Consider the following 24,987-nt stretch of genomic DNA (forward strand, 5'->3'; position numbering starts at 1 on the left):
AATCATTACAGAATATGGAAGTCAAATTTAGCATGAATGGTAGTATTTCTGGGTTAGGTATCACTACTTTAGGTTCTTCTGGATAAGTACCACTGGGATAAAATTCCCCTGGAACAAAGAAGAGTTTCCTTTACTCAGCAAATTGAAAAGTTTTAGAATGTTAGACAGGAGAAAAATAAATAAACAAACAAACACTATTCGGAAAATATGTTCATATACCTTTAATTATTTTGTCTCTTTCGTGGTGTATGGTTGTAGTTTTGAAATGTCTACAGATATATGTCATTCATTTTGTGCAACTTTTTATCTGTTTCTGTCACAAGTAGCCTTCTGTGAATATGTATATTGGGAAAATAAATAATTTGGATTTAGGATAACAAAAATTTGATAATAGAATTTCATTTCGCTATCACGGAACAAAAACCTGTGAAACGTATAATAGCTCACTGTTCATAACTGATGCATTTTAATGCACCAAAGATGAAAACTTCGGAGATCTTTTTTTAAGGGATTTAAAGTAATAGACTGTTGTTGTTGTTATTTTAAAAAACAAAAAGACTAACTCTTGAAGTCTATTTTTTTAACTAAATGTATTTTAATAGTATAATTTTTGGCTGCACAATTTTTTTTATATTCTTTTTCACTGATAAATTGAAGGAGCAGCCTTATGTTGACAGGCCCTGGTTGTCACGGGTGACACCATAATACCTGTTGGAGGAACACCGTAGTAGATCATAGGCAGTCCAGAAGATTCCTGGAGTGCCTTGATGATAGCTTCCTTCTCCAAGTGACAGAGGAAACAGTAAGGTATTCTACTGAACCTCACACCCACCAGCAATGAGGAACTTGTTGGGAATGTGGAAGTCTAAGGCAGACTTGGCTGGAGTGATGATGAGATGGTGGAGCTTAGGATCCCAAGGTCAGGAAGGAGGATGAAAAGCAAGCTCACAACCCTGGACATCATGAGAGCAGACTGCCATCTTTAAGGATCTGCTGGGAAGTGTCCTGTGGGATAAGGTCCTGGAGGGAAGAGAGGCCCAAGAAAGGTGGTTAAAATCAAGCATCACCTCTATCAAGCACAAGAGCAGTCCATTCCAACAAACAGGAAGTCAGACGAAATACCAGGAGGCCATCAATGAACAAGTTGCTTCTGACAAAACTCGAACCCAGAAAGGGTACAGAAGGTGGAAGCATGAACAGCTAGCCTGGGAGGAATGCAGACACATTTTCCAAGCATCCAGGGGTGAAATTAGGAAAGCTAAAGCCCAAATGAACTTGAATCTGGCCAGGGATATCAAAGACTACAAGAAGGGCTTCTGTAAGAACACGAGTAGCAAAAGCAAGGCTAGGGAAAATGTGGACACACTTCTGAATGAAGCAGGAGACCTGATTTTACATAAGAAGTGAAAAGACTGAGGAACTGAATACCTTCTTTGCTTCAGTCTTTAATAGCAAGACTGGCCTTCAGGAATCCAAAGTCCCAGAGAGAGAGAGCAGGGCAAGTATTAGAGCAAGGAAGATATGTCTTTGGTGGAGGAGGATCAGATCTGGGAATACTTAAGCAAGCATAAGGCTATGGGCCCTGGTGGGATGCACCTACAAGCGGTGAGAAAGTGAGCAGACTGAGAGTGGCAGTGCAACAATACAATCTGCGGTTGATCATGGTAACTGGGAGAAGTCTGAAGACTGGAGGAAAGCAAATATCTCTCCTGTTTTCAGAAAGGGTAAGAATTACATGGCAAACTGTAATGATGCCAGTCAGCCTCACCTCTCAGTTCCTGTGGAGGTGATGGAACTATCATGGAAACCATTTCTAGGCACGTGAGGGAGAAGGAAATCATCAAGAACAGTCAGCATTGATTCACCAAGGGGAAGATCATGCTTCACCAAACTGATAGTTTCTTTAATGAAAGCACGACCCTGATGGATGAGAGGAGAACAGTGAATATTGCCTTCCTAGACTTCATTGAAGTCTTTGACACAGACCCTGTGTCAAAGAGAGTTTCTCATAGGGGAGATTCTCATAGAGAAGCTCTTGAAGTATGGGCTGGATGAGCAGGTGGGTATAAACCTGGCTGAATGGCTGGGTCCAGAGGATAGTTGTCAGTGGTACAATCTAGTTGGAAGCACAGGTTACAGTGGACTACACCAGGAGTCACTACTGGGTCCAGTTTTGTTTAACATCTTCATTAATGATCTGGACAGAGGGGCACCCTGAGTAAATTCACAGATGACATAAAATGGGGGAGGGGAGGCAGCACTGATTGACCAGAGGGTTGTACTGCCATCTCGAGGGGACCTCAATTGGCTGGAGAAATAGGTTGACAGGAACCTCTAGAAGTTCAACAAAGAGAAGTGGACAGTCTTACACTGGGGGAGGAACAACCTCAGGAACCAGTACATGCTGGGGAACACACAGCTGGAAATGCAGAAAAGGCCCTGTAGGTCCTGGTGGATATCATGTTGAGTGTGAGCCAGCAATGTGTCCTTGCTGCAAAGTTATCCTGGGCTGCACCATGCAGAGTATTGCCAGCAGGCTGAGGGAGGTGATCCTTCCCCTCTGTTCAGCACTGGTAAGACCAAACCTGGAGGATTGTGTCCAGTTCTTGTCTCCTCAGTGGAAGTGAGACATGAACACGCTGGAGAGCCCAGGGAAGGGCCACAAAGGTGATGAAGACACTGGAGCACCTCTTCTATGAGGAAAGGCCAAGAGAGCTTCAGCCTGAAGAAGAGAGAAGGCTCAGGAGAAGTCTTATCAATGTCTGTAAATTCCTGAAGGGAGGGTACAAAGAGGACAGAGCCAGGCTCTTTTCATTGGTGCCCAGTGACAGGGCAAGAGCTAAGGCAGTGGGCACAAACGAACATGAGAGGTTCTGTCTGAGCATCAGGAAACATTTCTTTACTGTGTAGAGATGGAGCAGCAGCAGAGGTTGCCCAGAGATGTTGTGAAGTCTCCCTCCTTAGAGATCTTCAAAAGCTGCCTGGGCAGAGTCCTGGGCTACCTGCTCTAGGTGGCCCTACTTGAGCAAGTGTTTAGTTTTACTCTTTTAGTGACTGTCATTGTGGTGACTTGCAATTCATGTGCTTCCCCGTTGCTGAGGTGAAGAATTGTCTGTGCTCTTTATCTTTGATGTTGTCCAGCACATCATTTTTGATCTTTTGTCTTTTTTGTTTTACCAACTGAAGCTCTACAGACTCAAGTTGATAAGGATAGGTATTATAGAAAGTTTCTGGGATCATTTGAAAGACTAGTAATACTTTTCTTGTTAAGTCAGTTACAGAATCTATAGACTTCTGCCAGAAATCACTGATTTTTGTCCTGCTAGTGAATAAGGCTGCAAGAAAGGCTAGTGTCATGCTTACATTCTTAAGTTATTAACAGTTCCACCATGAAATTAGTGTAGTTCTTTGTGCCATAGATCAGTGTCTACACAAAAACAAAGTAAATCCAAAACCATTTTAAATTTGGTTTTAATTGCCTTCATAGTTTGAGAATTTGTGAGGGCTTTTCTCAAGTACTGTATAAGAGCTGCTCCCCCAACCGTGCTGCTGTGGATTTAAGCTTATAGAGAAGTTAGTCCTTTATAGCAATTTGTGTATCTTATTATAACATTGGGGGGGGTAGGAGGAGGAGGAGAAGGGAATGTTTGGCTTTCAGTTCAATGTACCTTTTTTGGTCATGAGTTGAGCTTCAGATCAAATAACAGAATGTTGGAGTGGGTTGATCATATGCTTGCTTCTTGGTATTCAAACTTCAATCTGCCAAAAAGAACATCTGAGGAGTAGAAGAAGGTGTGATACTCCTTTCTCTCCTTCCTTCATGTCTCTTAGGCTTAAGTTCACATCAAAATTTAAACATCCATATCCTCTAAAATTGAGATTTTATTTCTTAAATTTACAGTTTTAAGTTCTTTCAAAAATTCAAAATAACTTTTCTTCTTCCTATATCATTCTGAGCTTTACCAGGTTGTATTCATGCATAGTATCTAGTTTTCTTCTCCCCTAGTCGAGTCAGAGTTGTCATTATCCTTCCTCACTTAGAAAGCTTGTGTCTCGGTTAGAGAAAAGAATGGCAACCTTAGCACTGTCACGTGCAACACTTGAATAATATTTCATTGTCATTGCCCATCCCCAAATAGAAGACTTGAAAGATATTTACAGGCTCTTTTGGACTGCAGCTAACACCAGTTATTTAAGATGAATGTGTAAGCTTGTTTGACTTAGTTTCATTTTAGCTTGTAACTGAAACACATATATGTGCTTCATACATATGTATGATAGAAAAGCAAGTAATGACTGGAAGTGTCCTAGGCAAAGTATACACCAACTTGTTATGTGTTAGAGAATGTAGAAAAAGGCAGTCTTTTCCCCTGGCTTCCTGCAGATCCAGTAAGCACTTCAGATGCTACTTATTGAAGAACCTTTGTTGTATTGGCAGGAAATACTAAGAACATCTAGATGTGGTCATCAAAATGAAAGTGTAGATTAGTATGATTTCTCCTTTCAGGGCATCAAAAGAATTCTTCTGGTATTCAGACCAATAATTGGCTGAGATATTCTGCCAGTTTACACAGGCAAACTACAATTGTGTTGTGAAGGAAAAACAAAGTTCTGAAAGAAAGATACTATCCTAATTTTAATTGTCCTACATATCGTGGTCAAAATTTTAACGTTGACCAAAAATGTCTGTTGTTTTGAACAGAAGTGTGCAGAGCTCAGATTTGGTGTTCAGCATGGCTGAATGGAATCTTGAATTTGGCCACTAATAGACAGAAGCCTTAATTTAGTTTTTTATAGAGTGACATTGCACATTAGGGTAATTGAAATGAGAAGATTAATATTAAAGGATTAATATTAGTTCTCATTAATAAAGGATAAGAAGATAATTTTGCATAGCATAAAAATGAATGTTTTATATATGCTATTTTGTCTCTTTTTAACAACTTTTCTCCTTTTTTACACGTTTAAGCTAAATCTAACAAATTACCTAAATTCTGTTTAGAATTAATAACATATTTCTGTGGGGAAGATTGGATATGTAGTAATACCAGGTTAATGTACTGAAAAATAGTAATTCTACAACTTTGTAAATAGTAATTCTACAACTTCGAAAGCAGTTGTCTGATGATTTGAGCTTAGAGATGCATTCAGCATTGTAGTTCCTTGCAGCAACAACAGATTGCTTTCGCAACTCAAACTTTTGGACATCATTCAGTTCCTGACTGATTTTGGCTGGGATAATTTTTTTTCATAGCAGCTGTCTTTGTGCTATCTTTTGGATTTGTGACCAAAACAGTGTTGATAACAGTGAAGTTTTAGCTCTTGTTGAGCAGTACTTATGCAGGATGAAAGCCTTTTCTATTTCTTATGGTGTCCCAACATCAGGTTGGCTGGGGTGCACAAGAAGTTGGTAAGGGGCACAGCTGGTGTACCTGACACAAGCTGACCGGAAATATCCCATACAATGTAAATAATACTAAATAATAATAATAATAATAAAATCTGTGTGAAAGAAGCAGAAGGAGGTATAAGGGAGAAGGATATTATGGTAACTGCCTTCCCTCTCCCTGGGTTCCTATTAGCTCTTCTGGAATTGGTTGCCAGACCCAGTACAATGAAGAAATAGACTGGCAATCCAAAAGCCTTTAAAATTTTCAAGTTGATCTGAGCAACGAGAGGTAAGGGTAACAGATTTGTTACTACTTTTCAAGTAGTAATGGTGTTTATGCTATTTTTTACAAAACTGGTTCAGTTCAGAGGAGTTCAAACATTTCAACTTTCGTTTTTCAGGTATTTTTTAGGAGAACTATAACAAGAATTATCATAGATTTTAATTTTTTTCTCTGCTACCAGCATGTTGTTTTTCATTTCTAACTTTGTTAAGGGCCTCTGTCCTTGCTTTCCAATGAATTAGGGACATGTGCTGTGATTTGGAGTCTTTCCAAATACAGAGATGCCACTTTTGGACACTGAGCGTATTTGCGTATTCATCCGTGCATAGATGATCACATCTATGATTAAATTATCGCAGTGATATCTAAGTATTTTTACTACAGGTAAGAATAATTTTTTAAGGACAGGATTCGTGCTTTGATTGCTTTGCACTTTACAGCTACTGGAGACTTTTTTTCAACAGATTCATTCAATTTCTATGTGCAGTCAATGAATCAGAATATATACTAATGTAATAAAGTTATTAAGCATTTTTAAATCGAAGTATGGCACTTGTTTTAAACATGAGCACTTGTTTTCTTACGGTAGTGAAACTGATATCAAACAAACAATGGTGTTAACTTCATTGTTTTCATCATCAAAGTGGTATAAGTTGCTATCTTTCTCAAAATGATTAATAACTAAACAATGTAAAATTATAATATTAAAATATATTTATGTATCTATATTAAGGGATACATTTTATATATCTTTTTATGTTTGAGTTCTATAAGCCATTTCAGTAGCCATTATCAGCAGTAGATTGGTTTATCCCTCTGTGGTGTATTTCATAATGGACAGGTGCAAGGAATAGAGCGTTGGAAAAAAACAAGTGCAGTGGGGGTAGAAAAATCTAAAAGTGAAATAAGCTTAGTCTTTATATGTAGTTACTGCATGACATTTGACATAGACGTGTATTACCTTTGCAAATGGACTCTGAAACACATCCTGTGTTAATTTCCTAATTAATATCTACTGACTACAAAACTATAGAACACAGATGACAGAGTTTATGATCTTTGACTTACAGCTAGCAATGAGTAGAAGTTCAGTCTCAGTTCAACTTTCAGGAAGGAAAGCTTTGCACACTACATCCTAACAATATTTCTGTGCTGACTGAGTCTTTTGTTTGTGAATTTTAGTAGAATAAAATAGTTTCCATGGAATTTTGGGGACGTTTGAATAGGTGATGTATAGAATTGTAACCTTTGTGACAGTTAAGCACTACACTTCCATAATAATTTTCTCACTTCTTCACGAGGGGGAGCAGAATGGGAGATGCTCATCTCTTCTCTGTGGTGACCAGATAGGACCTGAGGGGATGGCATGAAGCTGCATCAGAGGAGCTTCAGGCTGGATGTTAGGGAAAGGTTCTTCACCAAGAAGGGTGGTCGGGCACTGGGACATGCTCCCCAGGGCAGTGGTCATGGCAATGAGCCTGCTGGAGTTCAAGAAGCCTTTGGAAAATGCTCTCAGACATGCAGTCTGATTTTTGGGTGGTCCTTTGTGAAACCAGGAGTTGGACTCAATGATCCCTGTGGGTCCCTTCCAACTCGGGATATTCTGTGATTCCAGTTACATAATTCTTGTACGTTATCAGTAAACTGAATGAGTTACAGTAGGGTGATGCGATTCGTCAAAAATTACCTAACAAGCTAATGGAAAGACAAAAAGAGAGGTAATCAGCTCTCATAAGACCCACTCTTCCCTTTACCCTAACGCTGCACAAAAATTAAGAAAGTTATCTTGCTTTGATGCAGGAGAAATAAGTTTAGTCTAATTTGGATGAGGAGGATCTTTATTCTATTTGCTTTTTCTCCCCAGTAATTGCTGTTAATGGAAGAGAGATACTGGTTATACTTCCGAATATTTAGAATGTGTTTGGTCAGTAAGAGAAATTGCTGACTAAATTGGAGAACTTGTGCCAAAATCATTACAGAGTCCTGCAGATTAAATGCAACCATATATTGGTTACCTCTATTTAGCTATCCTTCCTCCGTCTACAAACCTTAATGCTGGAACGTTATGAAGACTGCCTTGTGAGAGGTTTTTTTAGTTACTTTGTGATCAAAGGTGGTACTTCATAGGAGAGGCAGGAAGAAACTCAAATCGTCTGATGACAACCCCTAGACAAAGCCTGAATAAGAAGTTTTAAAGAGTCTTTCTAGAAGAGCAATAAACAAAGAAAGGAGTTTTCCAAGCCCTTAATCACTCATTTCTTATGCCTTTCTTTTTGCTAGCTCTTGACACTAGATTTTGCACTAATAAACTCAATGACTTACATAGGTAGGCACGTGATCAGTAGTTGTGGTATTGCAGCCCAACAAGTTCGGGGATAGGAAAGTAATCAGAATTTTCTGATACGCTGTTCATGTGCTTTCTAGAAAGCTTTCTTTCAGGAACTTCTTGTTGTGAAGGTTCTTGTGTTCCAATCATGAAAGAATCAGCATTTTTGAGGGAAGGCATCAGTTGTAGAAAATTGTTTGTGTGAAGTTATCTCCGCTGTCAGATTTCCAGTCTTGGTGTAGACCTCATTAAATGTCCTTATCATTTTCCAGTGTTAATGAATACTCATTAAATGGTTTTGTCATTTTGACTGTAGTGAGGTCTAACATACATGTTTTAAAATATTCCCATACATATCTGAAACAATATGTTTATAGTTAACTATTTATTGAGTCATACTGCTTTATACTGATCTATATTTACTTCCAATTTCTAACAGCTAGGAAGCAGGCAGGCAGTCTAACTGAGATGCACCAGTCTTGATTTGGTCACTAATCTGATCACTCGTTGCTTGGAAAGTCAGAAATCCCATGGTTGCCTAGTCATGTTAAAATTATAGACCCTCTATTTAAAAAAAAAAAAAAAAAAACTTAATCTGATGTCATTGATGTTTTAAATTTAATGACTAGTAAAAAATATTCAGCTACAATATTCACAGAAATTAAAAAAAAAAAAAAAAAAAAGGATTAAGCAAGTTCAGAGGAAAATGAAAGAATACAGAAAAATGTTAAGCATTACCTTAAATGTGTCATTAAGTCTAACTGTATATGTGGTAAGTGGGTATTTGTGGACAGTTAAGTATAGATTTAACCTAGGGCTAATGACTCCAATGTTTTGGAGATGATTCTATGTAAAAATTAGGAAACAAATCCTCCTTAGGTGTATTTTGACCATACTGGTTTCTTGTGTTGTCTTTGAACTGTATTAGCAGAAGTTTGGACCGTAGCAGTAGTATGTAGAAAACTGAGTCCTGAAATCTTTGGGGAAATTAAATTGTTCCTTGCCAGTTTTTGTTAGGATTGATTTCTGTTTGCACAGCTGCATTTCCAGGGACTAAATAATTCTATATACATGTAATTATAATATTAGCTGTCACGGATCTGTTAGTCACATTTTGGCTTATGAAAGTAGTTTCTTTAAAAGTATGTGGTATATACTTTGTTATAATTTATACTTTTGGGCGATAAATACATTTTAAACAAAAATTAATATGTTAATTTTGTACTAGCATATTCAAAACTGTAAAACTTTTATCTCTTTTAGAAAATTGAAAATGGAAGATTTGCAAAACTCAGATATATTGCACATGCTATGGTCAACAATACAGATCTGTTAATGGTGACAAAGAGGTAAACTTTTGGCTATGAATAAGTGCTTAAGACTCTATCATCAAAAATGTGTATGCCTTAATTCCTGATCAGTAACTAGGCTTTGATGTGTCTATCCTTACATATGCAGATACGATAATGATGAAGGCATGTCTAGTGTGCTTATAATTATCTTATTCAATAGCAGCATTTTTCATCACAGAAGTAGGTTATTTGACTGTCATAGTAATTTTGCTATTTAAGGACAAAAAAGAATGTTGGGTTTGTAGTTTCTGTAACTAAGATGTATTTTTAAATTTGGTTAGGTTGAAGTCAATAAAACTGGGATTCACTTCAGTTAGCACTTTAAAGGAAAATGGATGATAAAGGAGTGGAGAATCAATAACGTCTAACGAGTATCAGTCATCCTTCATAAATAAAGTCTTTACAACATTTTTTAGAAACACAGCTACAAATACTGTTATGCTCTTGCTACGAAACAATATTTTAAGTAAGAGGACATTCAAAATTCAGACTTTCAGAAAGCATGCTGTACAGTTGTTATATATAATTAGACGGGAACTGTATTGAAACAATGTATGGCTTCACTAGATCTAGTGTAAATTGATAACTTACGTATTTTTACATCGATTTTTAAATTATAATTTTTTTCTATTGTCTAGTGGTGTCTTATTTGTGACAAAAGGGACATTTGGACAGTTGACATGTGAATGGCAATACACTTATGATGAGTTTACTAAAGATCCATTCATTGTTGATGGCAGAAGATTACGCATTGAAGCAAAGGTATATTAACCTGATCATGTTTTGTTCTCTTTTTGTGATCTTTTATAATATTGAACTTCAAACTCCTGATCTGTCTTCTAGTTGAGATGTACTTATAGATAGAAGGGAGTTGAATTTGGCATTGGGAACTCCTCATGTTACTAGCTTCTGACTGTTTTAAGCAGAATGCTAAACTGGGTGTTTGATTATTCCTTGAGTCCTAGGGATTTTATGTTGGTATGCACCGGTTTGTCTGAAATTTCCAAATTTCATACTTTGGAAAATGGTGATCGCAGTGGTTTTACTCAGGTGGGCAGCTGAGCTCCACCACAACTGCTCTCTTACTTCCCCTCCTCAAAGGGAAGGGGGGAGAAAATACAATGAAAAGGTCTGAAGGGTTGAGGTAAGGATGGGGAGATCACTCAATAATTCTCATCATGGGCAAAACAGACTCAGCATAGGGAGATTAGTAAGATTTGTTGCCTATTACTAACAAGCTAGACAAGTGAGAAACAAAACAAACTAAAAACACCTTCCCCCCATCCGCCTTCTTTCACTTCCTCACCCCAAACAGTGCAGGGGAAAGGGGGATGGGGATTTTGGTCAGTCTATAGCACTTCGCTGCTGCCACTCCTTCATGGTCACTCTCTGCCATGTGAGGCAGTCTCTCCACGTGGGGTCCCTCCCAGCTGATGCCGTCCTTCCCAAGCTGATTCTGCTTGGGCTTCCCACAGGCTGCAGCTCCTCAAGAACTGCTCGAAATAGGGGTTAGTACCATGGGGTGCCTCCTCCATCCTTCAGGAGCAAACTGCTCCAGCACAGGTCTCCCACCAGATCCCCTGCTCTTGTGTGGTCCCTTCTCCATAGGCTGCAGGTCTGGCCTGGAATCTGCTCCTGCGGGGGCTCTCCATGGGCCGCAGCCTCCTCCAGGCCACATCCACCTGCTCCACCGGGGGCTCCTCCACCCATGGCGGGGCTGCAGCGTGGAGATCTGCTCCATGTGGGACCCATGGGCTGCAGGGGGACAGCCTGCTCCACCAGGGGCCTCTCCCTGCACAGCCTGCAGGGGACCTGCTGCTGCCTGCCTGGAGCACCTCCTGCTGCACTCACCTTGGGGGCTGCAGGGCTGGTTCTCACTCCTCACTCTCCCAGCTGCTGTTGCCCAGCATTTTTTTTTCCCCTTTCTTAAATCTGATCTCCCAGAGGCACAAACAACGTTGCTTATTGGCTCAGCTCTGGGCAGCAGTGAGTCCCTTTGGAGTCATCTGAAACTGGTCCTTACGTAAAAAGGGTCAGCTTCTGGATTACTCTCACAAAGGCCACCCCTGTAGCCCCCCACAACCCCTCCACTACCAAGACCTTGCCACGTAAACCCACTACAGTGATAGAGCACAACTTTCTCAGAAGGTTGGAGAATATTATTGCACACTCTAGCACTCATGCCAATACGTGGAATTCTTCCCTATTACCTTCTGTCCTGGTTTCAGTTAGAACAGAATTAATTTTCTTCCTAGTAGCTGGTAGGGTGCTAAGTTTTGGCTTGGGATGAGAAGAGTGCTGATAACACCCCAATGTTTTAATTGTTGCAGAGCAGTGCTTATACCAAGCCAAGGACATCTCAGCCTTTCGCTCTGTCCTGCCAACAGGCAGGCTGAGGGTGCAGCAAGAGCTGGGAGGGGACAGACCCAGGACAGGTGACCCAAACTAGCCAAAGGGGTATTCCATACCATCTGACGTCATGCTAAACAATATATAGGGGTGGCTAGCCGGGGGGAGGAGGCCGGACTGCTCGGGGTCAGGCTGGGCATCAGTCAGTGGGTGGTGAGCAATTGCATTGTGCATCACTTGTTTGTACATATTATTATTACTTCCCTATTATCACCATTGTATTATTATTATTATTATTGTTATTATTACTTTTGTTATTATTATTTTCCTGTCCTATTAAACTGTCTTTATCTCAACTCACGGGCTTCACTTTCCATTTCTCTCCCCCATCCCAGTGAGGGAGGGGGAGGGTGAGCGAACAGCTGCGTGGTGTTTAGCTGCCGGCCGGGTTAAACCACGACACCTTCCCAAAGATTCAAATATATCAAACCAATCCATCTTCATGTGCTATGCTTCCAGGATTTTTTCCTCCATTTGTTAATTATTTGTTAATTAAGTTAATCAAAAATACAATAAGGTGTTAATGTCTTCTTAAAAACCACAATGACAAGTGCTTATCCTTTCCAATTCAAGTTGAAGAATGTTGCTCTCAGTTGTGAATTTCATTAAAACAAACTAAACAAAACCTTCCCTGGTAAATTGTGAAAGGAGAATAAGGAGACAGATGAGCACTGATGACTGAAACAGAGGCAATATTCCTTAAAATATATATATATATATATATATATATATATATATTGAATTCCTGTTGAGATGGTAACTGAAAATAATTTGAATCAACAAATTTAGCTGTCAGGGATTTGGTTTGTTTCTGTTTTATTAAGTTTCACGTGTGTAATCGTTGAATCTTGGGTGTCAGGATAGTCCGGATGTTTTACCTGCAAAGAACAAGTCATTCAGTATTTCACTCAGATTATTTGTTTCTATTGCAGAGCATGAAATGCAGAGCCACTTTGTTTTGGAATACTCCAAACTGGATTTCTGACTGCAAATTAACATTTGCAGGGTGAAATCCTACCGTAATTCTTAGTTTCTACCATTTCAAACAACGCCGAATAACACATCTTTATCCAATATTTCAGGGTCATTCAAATATATGCAGTATGTTCTTCATTGAAATCTGTGGTTGAAAAGTGTATTTTGCATATCACTGTCCATGTTTTATTTCTGAAGCCTAGATTGTTATTTTCAGTATCTAGGACCACTGCTTGCAAAATCAGTAGCAGTAGAATGCCAACCTGGGTAATAACTTGAAGGAGGATAAAAAGATCCTCCTTCATAGGGTACTGAATTTTGTTATGCCGTACTCCATTATTTGCATTCCATTCCTACTTATTTTTACAGGCCAGTCTCCAGCAACTCCATGGTATAGAAGGTATAGATTTGTTACTGTTGGAGTGTTAAGTCCACTGTGTTTTCAGGCAGAAAATGATGTTTCTCAGGGTGTGTGTGATGTGAACATACTCAGATTAGTTTGATGGGTACATGATGCTTGGTGCTCTCTGAACCATAGCTGCCTTAATGGTAAATAAATTCTTACACATGAAGTTTGAAGAAATTAACTCTACAATTACCTAATTACATTTTTTTTTTTTTTTTTTTAGGAACGAGTAAAGTCTGTGTTCCATGCCAAAGAATTTGGAAAAATTATTAATTTTAAAAGTCCAGAGGATGCTAAGGTAAAATCAAAATATGATTACAATTATCCAGTGTTGCATTTGGCTTAAAAAGTGAAAAAAAAAAATCTTAACCTTGAGTGTTGAAAATAAAATATTTCATACTCATACTTAGTACTCTGTCCCATTGGACATGATCTCTCCTAACTGAGAGATAACTGAGATTGTGTTTCAGACCCTGCAGCTCTTTAGAGCTTGTGTTTACGGTGTGAAATACCAGCTCCTTCCACTTTCTTATGGTTGTTAAAATTCTCATCCAGATAATGCATATCATCTCCCTAGTGTCTCTGATAAATCTTAGTTTATAAATCTGACTACATCTACAAGCATAATGGTTGTTGATTCAGCCCTTAAACAGATGGAAAGAGCAATGATCTATTGATACTGAATTTCAGAAATTCTCAATCTAAACACCAAACTTATACTTACTTTTATCTTTGGACGTATAACTGCCAGACAGCTGATTTGATAGTTCTACTAATGAAAGTAAGCAATCGAGAATATGAATTAAAATAGTAAAATTTAATAGAACAATATTTGTAAACTACCCCCAGAGCTTAAGAATGAGGTAAATATTAATAGAGAATCAAATAGCTTATTTGATGTTATATTAATTAGATAAGTTCTATATGATCTCTTCATTTTGACATTAGTTCTCACTGCAACCTGGTTCAGGTCTGCTACCAGCACTATGAGTTAGCAAAGTTGCTAAATTCTGTCATATTTTTAATCAGCATGAATCATTATTTTCACAAAGAATAAATTAATCTTGTATATATGCACACCTCCTGCATCTACTCAACAGTTTAAGTTGCTTTTTTTTTTTTTTTTTTGGCAAGGGTAGTTTACAACTGCAGCTGAGTGATACCTTTTGGCTCTTAGCTCAAAAAGAATCACAAATACTATCAAGGTGTTTGAGAGCCCATTGCTGACTTTTACTTCTCTTGTACTCTATGGAGGTGCTGAGCTCCATTTTTTATTTTATTTTTTTAAGCAGCACCATGGACTGTGAATTATGTTATGCATACTATAAGTGCTTAAGCAAGGAAAAGAAAGCAGGAAAAAAATGTATACTTTTCATTAAATGTTGGTTTGCTTATTTTTCAGAAAGGTCCAAGCACCTCACACACAAAACCAACAGGAATGCAGATGTGAGGGGGTAAAAGGTCCTTGTCAGATAGACTTGGTACAGACTGTACTTACATCTTAGTGAAGGAATACTTTAAAGTTTCATCAAAAATGCTGTCAGGTTCTTAGGGACTGTCCTACTGAAAGTATGGTGTCTTCGAGAGTTCCTTCTGGGCTGTCTAGCCTACAGCTTACTTCTACAAATGTTGCGTTTGTGCTTGTGTATAGAGTGAAGACACCAAGGCAAGCATTTTAGGAACAGTAAAAATGAAACTGGACCCTTCACAGTAAGGAGTATGAGGTCACTTCATTCCCCTTTTCAGTCTAGAGGACACTGTAGTGCCCTAGTCTAGAGTCCTAGAGTTCTAGAGTTTCCAGAGGTCCCAGAGTCTTAGTCTAGTGTCCTAGAGTTCTGCATCTGTGAGAAGTGCCACGTTTCTCTTCTGTGTTCAGAAAATATGAGAATTCAAAATTCATGAAAAGAAACTGAATATAGTTGAGAAAAGCATTTTTTTTTTTTCTCCTATAAATAACTGTATTATCACATTGCTACAAGAAATTCTTGTCTACTGTCTTCTGTTATCCTTAGTTTTATAGTGTAATCTGGGACTAGATGCATCTAGAGTTGTAGACTAATGCAGAGGGTTAATAATAATGTGCATGAAATAATGATTTCATTTAATTTTATAAAGTATTATTCATTGAAATGTACTCCAGGAAACTGAACTAACTGAACTGAACTACCTAGGCAGCTTAACTAGTTGTGGTATTCAGTGTCGTCATGTCAGATATTGGTACTTCAATGCCTCCATTTTCGTGTGAGAAAATCAGGCATTTATAATCTACAGTAGAATTTTAAGTACTGTGTTAAAACTTGGGGAGGGAGCAGGTAGTGAATTGTGTGGCCATCCCAATCATATTTGCAGCTGCTCTACGTGATTTTTACTTAAGGATACATTTTCATTATTTCCTTTTCCTTTCATGCAGTGGATCCTTTCTAAACTGGAAGAAGTAAGAGAGAATCAGCCAAAATCATAATGAATTTAGAAGCACCAAGATATGAGGAACGCTGAACATCTACCTTCTAGTTTCCTTTACAAGTAGAATTATATGCATAGTAACTACAAAGTTGGAAAAAAAAAAAAAAAAAAAAAAAAAAAAGAGGGTGGGGAGTGCAGGGGTGGATTGATGAAATTATTTGTGGTCACACCAGTCTACAGATACATCACAAAAGTAGCTGCTATTAAGTTTAAAGAAAAAACTCCAGTGATCAAAAAAATTTGCCAAGTTTCACCTTCTTGAATTTTTTTTTTTTTTTTTACTTAATAGATTTCATTTTACTTAAACATATATTTTATTTTTTTTTTTTCAAAATACAGTTTTAAATGAATTTGTTTTACCATTACATTTGGCACTGAAGCTGAATTCTGAAATAATTCTTTTGGTACTATTCAGAGCAAATCTTTTGGCTTTGATTCTGAAAATCAATATTTAGTTTCTGTCTTCTTTTTCTTACAACTTGAGGCTGTGTTGAAGTTCAAGTTTCTTTTGAAGGAAATGTTAACTTAATCATCACTAGTCTTACAACTCAAATTCTAAGAAGGCATCTGTTCACCAGAAAAGCCTAATTTAGATGATCACAGGAGGGGCTGCATAGTTACCAAATATTATTTTCTTTTTGTAAATGAATAGACCAGGTCACAATGAATTTACATTACAATATCACTTTTAGTGTAAACTTTTTTATATCCTACTCAAGGAAATGTCGCAGCACCTTTATCATTATTCAAAGAAAATATAACAGTTTACAAAAACTTACAATGGGGATAATAAATATATGTCTGCACTAGAAATATGAATTAAAGCTTATTATTCTAAATAAAAGTTATTAACAGATTTCCAACTGAAGAAGGAAGTTTTGAGGTTATAAGGGCACTGTTGCATACCAAATATATGCCTTGGATATTGTGTGCTAAGCAAGTGGCAAATAAAGTCAGATTTATATTAAATAATAAATACAGTATTTCACAGTTGCGTTTTTCAACTCTTTTTACTTAATGGAACATTTTTGTTTCATATCCAGACATTAGAACTTTAATCGGGACAGCCTGAAGCTGTGTGATACTACTTACTTCTTAGATGTGTTAGTCATAATATTGTTGAGTGCCTGATTACTGCGGTTGATGTAAAAAGTACAGGAAACAATGCAGTGTTAGGTAAAGGTTTCCATAAATTCCCAAATCAAAGTCTTCAGAATTTCTGGTATATATAGTCAGTATCTACTGCCAAAATATTCTTTCCAAACAATTGTTTGGAATGCATATATCCGTGGGATTTAATTATTCTGACACTGCCAGTGGTGCTTCTGAGATGTAAGTTGTTGCATTATTGTAAAATCTAGAATGACTAGCATGCTAACCTGCAATTGCAGTTCCTTAATTTACTGTAAGTCTTGTCTTAGGTGTTGAGTAACCAGTTAGTTGTTTACAAAATACAGATGATTTTGTAATTTTTCCCATAAATTATAAAGTGAATCAAAAGGTTATATGTGAATTCTGAACTATGACAATGACTGTTACTCAGCTTGTTTATACCACAGATACCAAAAGTATTAACTCAGGTTATAGCCATGCAAAAATAATAGAATACTTTGCCTTAGGTAGTACTGTCATCAGGTGCACTGAATAACATTCCACATCTGTATTTTTTTTAAATCAATCACACTTAATCATAGGCATGATAGTTCAATTTATTTAGTTCAATTTATTTATTTTGCCAACAAACTCCTGATTGTCAAACCTCAACTGTCTCTTCTGTATTTGAGCAATTTAATCATTAATGTTGTTTAATTTATTTTAAATTTTAAATATGTGTGTCTGTGGTTAAGCTTATGTTTTTGGAAAACAAAACAATTCCCCCAAAGTTTCAATTTTTCTATGACGTATAAATTATTTTGAGCTCCTGTGCTGACTAGAAGTGTTAACATGAGAACTAGAACAGTGGAAGTGTGCTGGTCTGATCTGCATCCAAAATGTTTGAAAGTCAATGTGGGACGTTTCACCACCTCCCGCCTCGTCTCAGCTTGTAATGACAACATGATTTTCTCTAGCTCCATTTTTTCTAGTCAGTAAATGGTATCTTTTTCCTGTGGTTTTTCCATATGCTTTCTCCATACAGTCATGAATCAATTTTGCCATTTCTCAGCAGACATGAGTTGTCTCTGTTTTAACTGTAAATCGACTTGGAAAGAGGAGAAAGATATTCAGAATTATGCTGTTGTGTACCTTAATGGATTGCTGAAAATTATTTTAAATGTCCACTCTGGTGTGCCTCATTCCATATTTCATTTTTTTCAACAAGAAAGTAGAGCAAATATATTAATTTTTATTGAATATTTATATACAATTATACAAGGGAATTTCAACAAAAGTAAAAATCTAGACATCTAAATCTGCCCACTGTAGTGCCTAAAATATACTATGGCCTGTGTTGAAAAATGATTTCTATTCTGGGCAAATGTTACCTAAACATAAATCCTTTAAAAAATGTCATTTAGATTTCCAGTAGTAGCTTATTACTGGTTAGAATTTCCTCTCTGAAAGGAATAACCAAAATTAGAATTGAAGATGGCGATGAGAAGTACTGCTGGGTGCAGGTGACCGGATTATGCAGTGTTCTAAAATATGCAGGGTACATTGCTAAAACAACTCTGTTTGCACCTTTTTTTTTCGTTTTTTCTTTTTTTCTGCATGGCTTTGCATGGCATGGCTTTTTCGTTTCCACCCTCTGCCCTGCTTCCCCCTGAGCCCACCCCAGAGTCTCCTCCCCCACTGACAATAAAGTAAAACTGAATTTTATTTGACTGGAATTTGATTATTTTTTGTTTTCCATATATGTTGCATTAATAGTTGTGTGTTTTTGTTTTTCTTTTATTTACAAGCGACACTTATTCAAAATTTGGTAAGTAGAAATTGACAAATGAAGTCAAATCCCATCTCTGAGAACACGGGGTCAAGCTTCTGTTGCAGCAATACAGACATTAGTCTTTACCTTTGTAAGGACAGTTTTATTTACTAGATTTATATGTATATAATTTCCCTCTGGTGTAATCGTTTTATCTTGATACATTGAAAAAACATAGGTGGCATTGCCAAATCACCAGCTTCTTATGAAGTCATCTTTTTTTTTTTTTTTCCAAAAAATTATGTTCACATGCCATTAACTATTTCTTATCTGTACCATTTCAAAAAATACACTCACATATCAAAAATCACTAAGATACTTTGTTCCTTTTAAGTTATTTTTAGTAAATGTATCTGCAAATAACATTAAATACCATAAACTAGTCAACACAAGAATACTACTGCTATGTAATGGTAGTTAAAATTTAACACAGCACAGTCCTGAATATCAAGTTCAAACCCTCAGTTTTCTAATTATTCTGGTGATGTAAAACAGTTTCAATAAATGTCCCATACGTTAATAGGATTGTTCAGTCTTGTGGCTTGTTTGTAAATATTTCCATACTATGTTTAAATTTATATTATATCTGATTTGTATGTATTTCCTGATCTTGTATTAGCCTCAAGAATTAGATTATTCTGGAAGCTATTCAGATTTTTCTTACCCTTCTTGAGCTTTTCACATCTGAATTCCAGAAAAGAGCAATCTAAAGATTGCATTGCTTGGAGCCATGTAAGTATTGTACAAGGCAAGAGTCTGCAGCATTTCTTCAGCAAGTCATACAATTCTACCATACTTTTTTTTTTTTTTTTTTTTTTTCCTAAGATTAAAGTCTCCTTCTACAATAGGGTTACAGCATTGGTGCAGAGGGGAAGAGCAACTGACATCTACCTGGACTTGCACAAAGCATTTGGCACTGTACCTCATGATATCCTTGTCTCTAAACTGGGGACACAAGTATTTGATGGATGGACCACTTGGTGGGTAAGGAATTGGCTGGGTGGTTATACTCAAAGAGTTGTGGTCAACAGCTTGATATCCACATGGAGACCAGGGATGAGTGGTGTTCCTCAGGGGTTGGTATTGAGACCAGAGTTGTTTAACATCTTTGTTGGTGACATGGACAGTGAGATCCAGCACATCCTCAGCAAGTTTGCCAATGACACCAATCTGAGTGGTGCGGTTGATGCACTGGAGGGAGGGGACCTGGACGGGCTTGAGAGGTGGGCCTATGTGAACCTCATGAGGTTCAGTAAGGCCAAGCGCAAGGTCTGCATCTGGGCTGGGGCAATGCCCAGCACAAATACAGGCTGGGCAGAGAATTGATTGAGAGCAGCCCTGGAGAGAAGGACTTGGGGATGTTGGTTGATGAGAAGGTCAACATGAGCCGACAATGAGGAATTGCAGCCCAGAAAGCCAGCCATATCCTAGGCTGCAACAAAGGAAGCGTAGCCAGCAGGTCAATGGAGGTGATGATTTCCCTCTGCTCTGCACTAATGAGACCCCACCTGGAGCACTGCATTCAGCTATGGGGCTCCCAACACAAGGAGGACATAAACCTGTTAAGACTGTGTGAGGACATGAAGCTGTTAAGACATGAGGAGATCCATGAGGATGATCAGAGGGCTGGAGTATCTGTTGTAAAAACAGGCTGAGGGAGTTGGGATTGTTCAGCCTGGAGAAAAGAAGGCTCTGGGGAGACCTTATAGCATCCTTCCAATATGTAAAGGAAGCCTAAGGGAAAGCAGGTGAGGGACTCTGGCAGGGTGTGTAGTGACAGGACAAGGGGGAATGGCTTTATACTAAAAGAGGTTAGATCTAGATTAGATATGAGGAGGAAATTCTTTACTCAAAGGGTGGTGAGGCCCTGGCATCAGTTGCCCAGAGAAGCTGTGGATACCCCATCCTCGGAAGTGTTCAAGGCCAGGCTGGATGGGGCTTTGGGCAACCTGGTCTGGTGGGAGGTGTCCCTGCCACCTGACAGTGAGTTGGAATGAGGTGATCTTTAAGGTCCTGTCCAACCCAGACCATTCTATGATCCTGCTCTGTCGATTCTGTAGTGACTAATCCTTACTGAAAGTGCAGCAAAAACTGAAGGAGTATCATTGTGTCCAGTATCAATGAAACATTCACCTCTCAGGAGCTAAGGATGTGTGTGTGTCAAGTCTCTAACAATTAATTACCCTTTTAATGTTGATCAGTTAATCTAAAACTACAGAGGATGGGTTTAAGGTTTGATTTTACTAAAAAGCTTTTAGTTTAAAGTTACTAAAAACGGTCAGGGTGATGGAGCTGTCCATCTTACTGTAGCGTGCATATTATTTCTGAAATTAGTTCAAAACAGTGGAAAAGCTTGTGTTTTTCTTTTTGTTTGTTTTTGTTTTTTTACTTTAAGTAAAAGCATTGGGTCCATGCATTTTAGAAGAACCTGTTTGTTACATGTAGGAACTGTTGTTGAAAAATACTGCTAATATGCACCATGTATTTGCGATTTTTTCTGATGCAATGCAAAGTCTGTTTCTGACTTGATTTTTATGTGTATTATGCTTGTCTCGTGAAGCATGTCAAAATTTTGCAAAGAATACTTTTGTCTTCATTCAGAAAACTTGCATTAATCATCATCTTATCTTGAAATGCAAATTGACATATTTTGTTTATGCTATTCTTGAATGTCTTATGCTTAGGTTTTCCTGCCTATAAATCTATTGCCCATTTAAGATTTGACTGTTATTACCAGTGTCTTACTTCAGAATTTTATGGTCAGTATATATATGCATCATCTAGGAGCTCATCATCTAGAGTCATGATTTTTGCTTATGTGACAGTGGGTAGGATGTGAGTATCTAAATTCCCATTTAGAGCAGATACAGGATTTTTATAAAGAGGTTTTTATTTTTTCCAGGGCAAATCTGGAACAATAATTCAAAATATTCCTGTAATACTTTCAAGGAGCAGTGAATTCCCGGTTAAGTCTTCTCCTACAAGGAGTAAAGGAATGTCCATTGCCATTCATTCTTGTTAACTCATCATCCCCTGAGCAATATATCAATGGTTGAAGCAAATGTGACTACTGGAATAAGTATGGCAAGCTAGGACACTAATAGGCAAAAAGTGAGAACAACTCAATTTTCATTTTGTTGGATCTCTTTTTTTTTTTTTTAATCTTTATGGATTTTCAGTTTGTGTTTCAAACATGTAGAGAATTATGTGCAGAAGTGTGTCTTGGAAAGTGACTTTACAAATGTTTTAAAGTGTTGATTGTGAGGTATTACAGAAAAGCTTATACTGATGGGTCCTGTAGAATGGTAACTGTCTCACCATCTGCAGTGCTTGTTCTCCAGAAAAGCCTGACTCCCAGATTCCTGGCATGAAGGTACTCTTCAAATAGCCAGAAAATCTTTACTCAGATATGAAGTTTTTCCAGGAGTTCCTACAGAGCTCAAAATTGGATCAAGAAATTCAAGCACTTGGGTACTTTATGCTTTCCTTCATCAACTCTGCTTCCCTAGAAAAAGTTCATATTTCTGTTTCTTTGTAGTTGGAAGTTCTGAAGTAACTTTTTGTTGTTTTGTTTTGTTTTCTTTGAGCAAGGGTGTTTAGCAGAGAATTGAAATTGGAAATTACAATTGGAAGAATTGTAATGTTAATATTTTTGGGAGAGGGTAGAGATAACCTGTTGGGAATGCAGAAGATAAGTGCAGAGTCTTGCTGCTGTATGCTGGACTTTCTGTTGCTCCTTCTTGGTCTTTTCTAGTTTGACTAGTAATACTGTACCCTGCAGCACCTCATTTCTGCACTGTTCCCTCAGTGCTGATTATTGACATATAGCAGTATGGGCAAAACTGTAAAACATTAAGAACAGTCTTCTGCAGCTTGTTCCAACGCTAAATAAAGAACAAATGAATTAAATGTTACAGGCTGTTTTCTCATTAGGAACCAAAAAGAGCTCTGGACATACTTTATCTGTACTGTTAGGCAAAAGGTACCTGTGCTGTTGAATTTGTGAATCAGTGAACATCTTTTATGGACAGTGAAAGGTCAGGGTGTGCTTTTCACAGGAGTGAGCTGTGAGCGCTATTAATCCAGCTCAATACACAGAAATGTTATGTTGCAAATCAAATAATTTTTAATCTTTCTGTGATGTATGGAAATCACTATTTCATGTTGATATTAAGAACCGTTGCTATAATACTGCTTGGAAAAATGGTATTGTCATTCATTTATATACAAGAGAACCTTGGCATGTCTTTGGAGCTGAATTAATGCTAGTAACAAGCAGTTCAACTAAAACAATCCCTTTATTGGTGTTACTAGGTCAGTTAATTAAATGCCAATTACTACCATGAGGTTTTGCAATGGGTAAAAAGGGTTTTCAAAAACCCCCTTTGCTGGGGTTGGTCTGCCTAACGTCTTCAGACACTGCTGGTCTGAGAATTTTTAATCAGATGAATAAGAATTGACTGAGTATTAATGATCCTGGCATCATAACTGGAGAAGTTTGTAGATGGACAGTGCGGAGATCATGTAATGGCTGGAAGTCTTTTGGAGGAGAGGTTTTACTGGTTTCTAATCCATGCAAAACTACGTGTGGAACTCAATAATGGGAAAATGAAAAGTGTAAAAAGCAAATTAATAATGCAAGTTACTTTACTGACTTGGAGGAATTTAAGGACTAGATTATCCACAGGCAGCTGTGTGGATAACCTTCCAGTTCCTGTGGCAGTGAATCCTGAGAACATTTACTAAATGTCTTGCTGCTTAAGAAAACTTTTTCTCATAAGAAAAGAGCAAACTCCATGGCTTACCTGCCAGATCCAAGTCTGTCATTCTTTAACTGTGAATGGTATACTATTATTGTAAAACATTTGAACAGAAATGCAGTAATATGAAAAAATCCACGATATGAAAAAATCCACAATAATTAATCTTTTGTAATGCTTCCTAGAACACGCCACTTTGCGTTCAGAACAAGAATTAAAAAATATCTAACATATCTAACACTTTAAAACAACACTAACTTGTCATTTTTAAGGCATCACTGAAGGCATCACTGATTTGAAGTTTTGTATATGATTGAAAATGGTAAGTTTAAAAAAAAAAAAAAAAAAAGTTAGGAAAATACCACCTGGGCAGTAATGTAGTTACAAACATTCTTGTAAATGTTCTTAATTCCCACAGCTGTCACAAATTAACTCACAGGCAGAGCTAGTATGGAAAATATGAAAAGAGATTTTTAAATGTATAGTTTATGAAGTAAATGTTGAAACTCAGTCCTTAAAGTTCTTCTAATCCATACTTCAGTAAATATAAAAACCCTCTTCTCATTTCTGTAAATGGTATTTAAAAGACACTTTTTTTTTTTTTTTTTTTTTTTTTTTTTTTTTAAATCAGTACAGGCTGTGCTATGAGTAAATCACACTCATACAAGCACGTTTTTAATTTAAACCAGATTGAACTCCCTCAGGTTGAGTTGCAGGATCGTGTCCTTGACAGCAGCAAAGACAAAACGAATATTTTCTGTGTCTGTGGCACAAGTGAAGTGGGAGTAAATTACTTTCTCCTTGTCAGGGTTCTGATCCTGATACAGCTTCAAAATGAAGTCTCTGGCAGCTTTGACATCTTGTTTAGGTCCTAGTCAGAAACACAATTGGTGCTTTTAAACAGTTGAAAACTATGTAGGTCAGGAAAGAAATATGACAGTATATGAACAGCCTAACTTCATGTTTAAATATGCTGTAAATGCTATAAAGGCATAATCCCCTTTTTGGAATTTTCTTATTCACATGTTAGTGGGGCAAAAGATGCTGTAACACTGTTTACTATAACGTGTTTTTTTTTTTAAAAAGTAAATATTACAGTTCAAAGAAATTTATTGTAATACCCTACACAACTGAAATTACCCAGCCCATTTTAATAGTTTGCTACACTGTTGTATTTTCCTAAAAACCATGAGAGAAATTTTATAAAACACATGTAGTAAACAGGTCTCTCTTTAGCCAAGGATGGGATCTGCGCTTCCTCTGTAGCTGTGAAATCATTGCCACTCCTTTCTGAATTAGTTGAAGGATGTCTTGTAGAATATAATACTGTATTAAGTTATGGAGTATATCTGTGGTTATTTTCTTCATTCTTTTGGGTACTTTAATTATCAGTAATGTTTGTTAAGGAAAGTTATTCAGACTGTTTTTTAACTTTGAACTTTAGTTATAATAAATGTAAAATAATACTGTGGATTTTTACTATATAAAGAGTTGGATTAATAACCCTATTACCCAGGTTCCCCCCATATCTTTTCTCTTGAAATTGAATATAGGTGGAAAAGGTGCATCTGATAACTTAATAATGACAGTGCCATACAAATGGTAATGGAATGGCTGCAAGAAATGTCTTAAGAACCCATCAGCAGTGGTTCAGTTAACACAACAAAAATTAAAAAGCAACTGTAAAACTGAGTAATTTAA

At 37.3% G+C, this 24,987-nt stretch overlaps 2 protein-coding genes across 9 annotated transcripts in view; one reads left to right on the top strand and one right to left on the bottom strand.

The window, feature by feature from the left end:
- VPS13A (vacuolar protein sorting 13 homolog A) overlaps nt 1-16,593 on the top strand; it is a 118,786-nt gene extending 102,193 nt beyond the window's left edge. For 2 of the 3 annotated variants that reach the window (XM_084504876.1, XM_084504875.1), the window contains 4 exons: nt 9,262-9,347; nt 9,989-10,112; nt 13,364-13,438; nt 15,551-16,593. In XM_084504876.1, coding sequence (XP_084361002.1) covers nt 9,262-9,347; nt 9,989-10,112; nt 13,364-13,438; nt 15,551-15,601 — 336 coding nt within the window. In that variant the 3' untranslated portion in view covers nt 15,602-16,593. The remainder of the gene's footprint in view (nt 1-9,261; nt 9,348-9,988; nt 10,113-13,363; nt 13,439-15,550) is intronic. The other variant, XM_084504877.1, reaches the window with a different exon arrangement.
- Nucleotides 15,443-24,987, bottom strand: part of LOC311427486 (guanine nucleotide-binding protein subunit alpha-14) — an 86,315-nt gene continuing 76,770 nt past the window's right edge. For all 6 annotated transcript variants that reach the window (XM_084504880.1, XM_084504881.1, XM_084504883.1 and 3 more), the window contains one exon: nt 15,443-24,157. In XM_084504880.1, coding sequence (XP_084361006.1) covers nt 23,967-24,157 — 191 coding nt within the window. In that variant the 3' untranslated portion in view covers nt 15,443-23,966. The remainder of the gene's footprint in view (nt 24,158-24,987) is intronic.

Source organism: Aythya ferina (assembly GCF_964211825.1).
Source record: "Aythya ferina genome assembly, chromosome: Z".
NCBI lineage: Eukaryota > Metazoa > Chordata > Aves > Anseriformes > Anatidae > Aythya > Aythya ferina.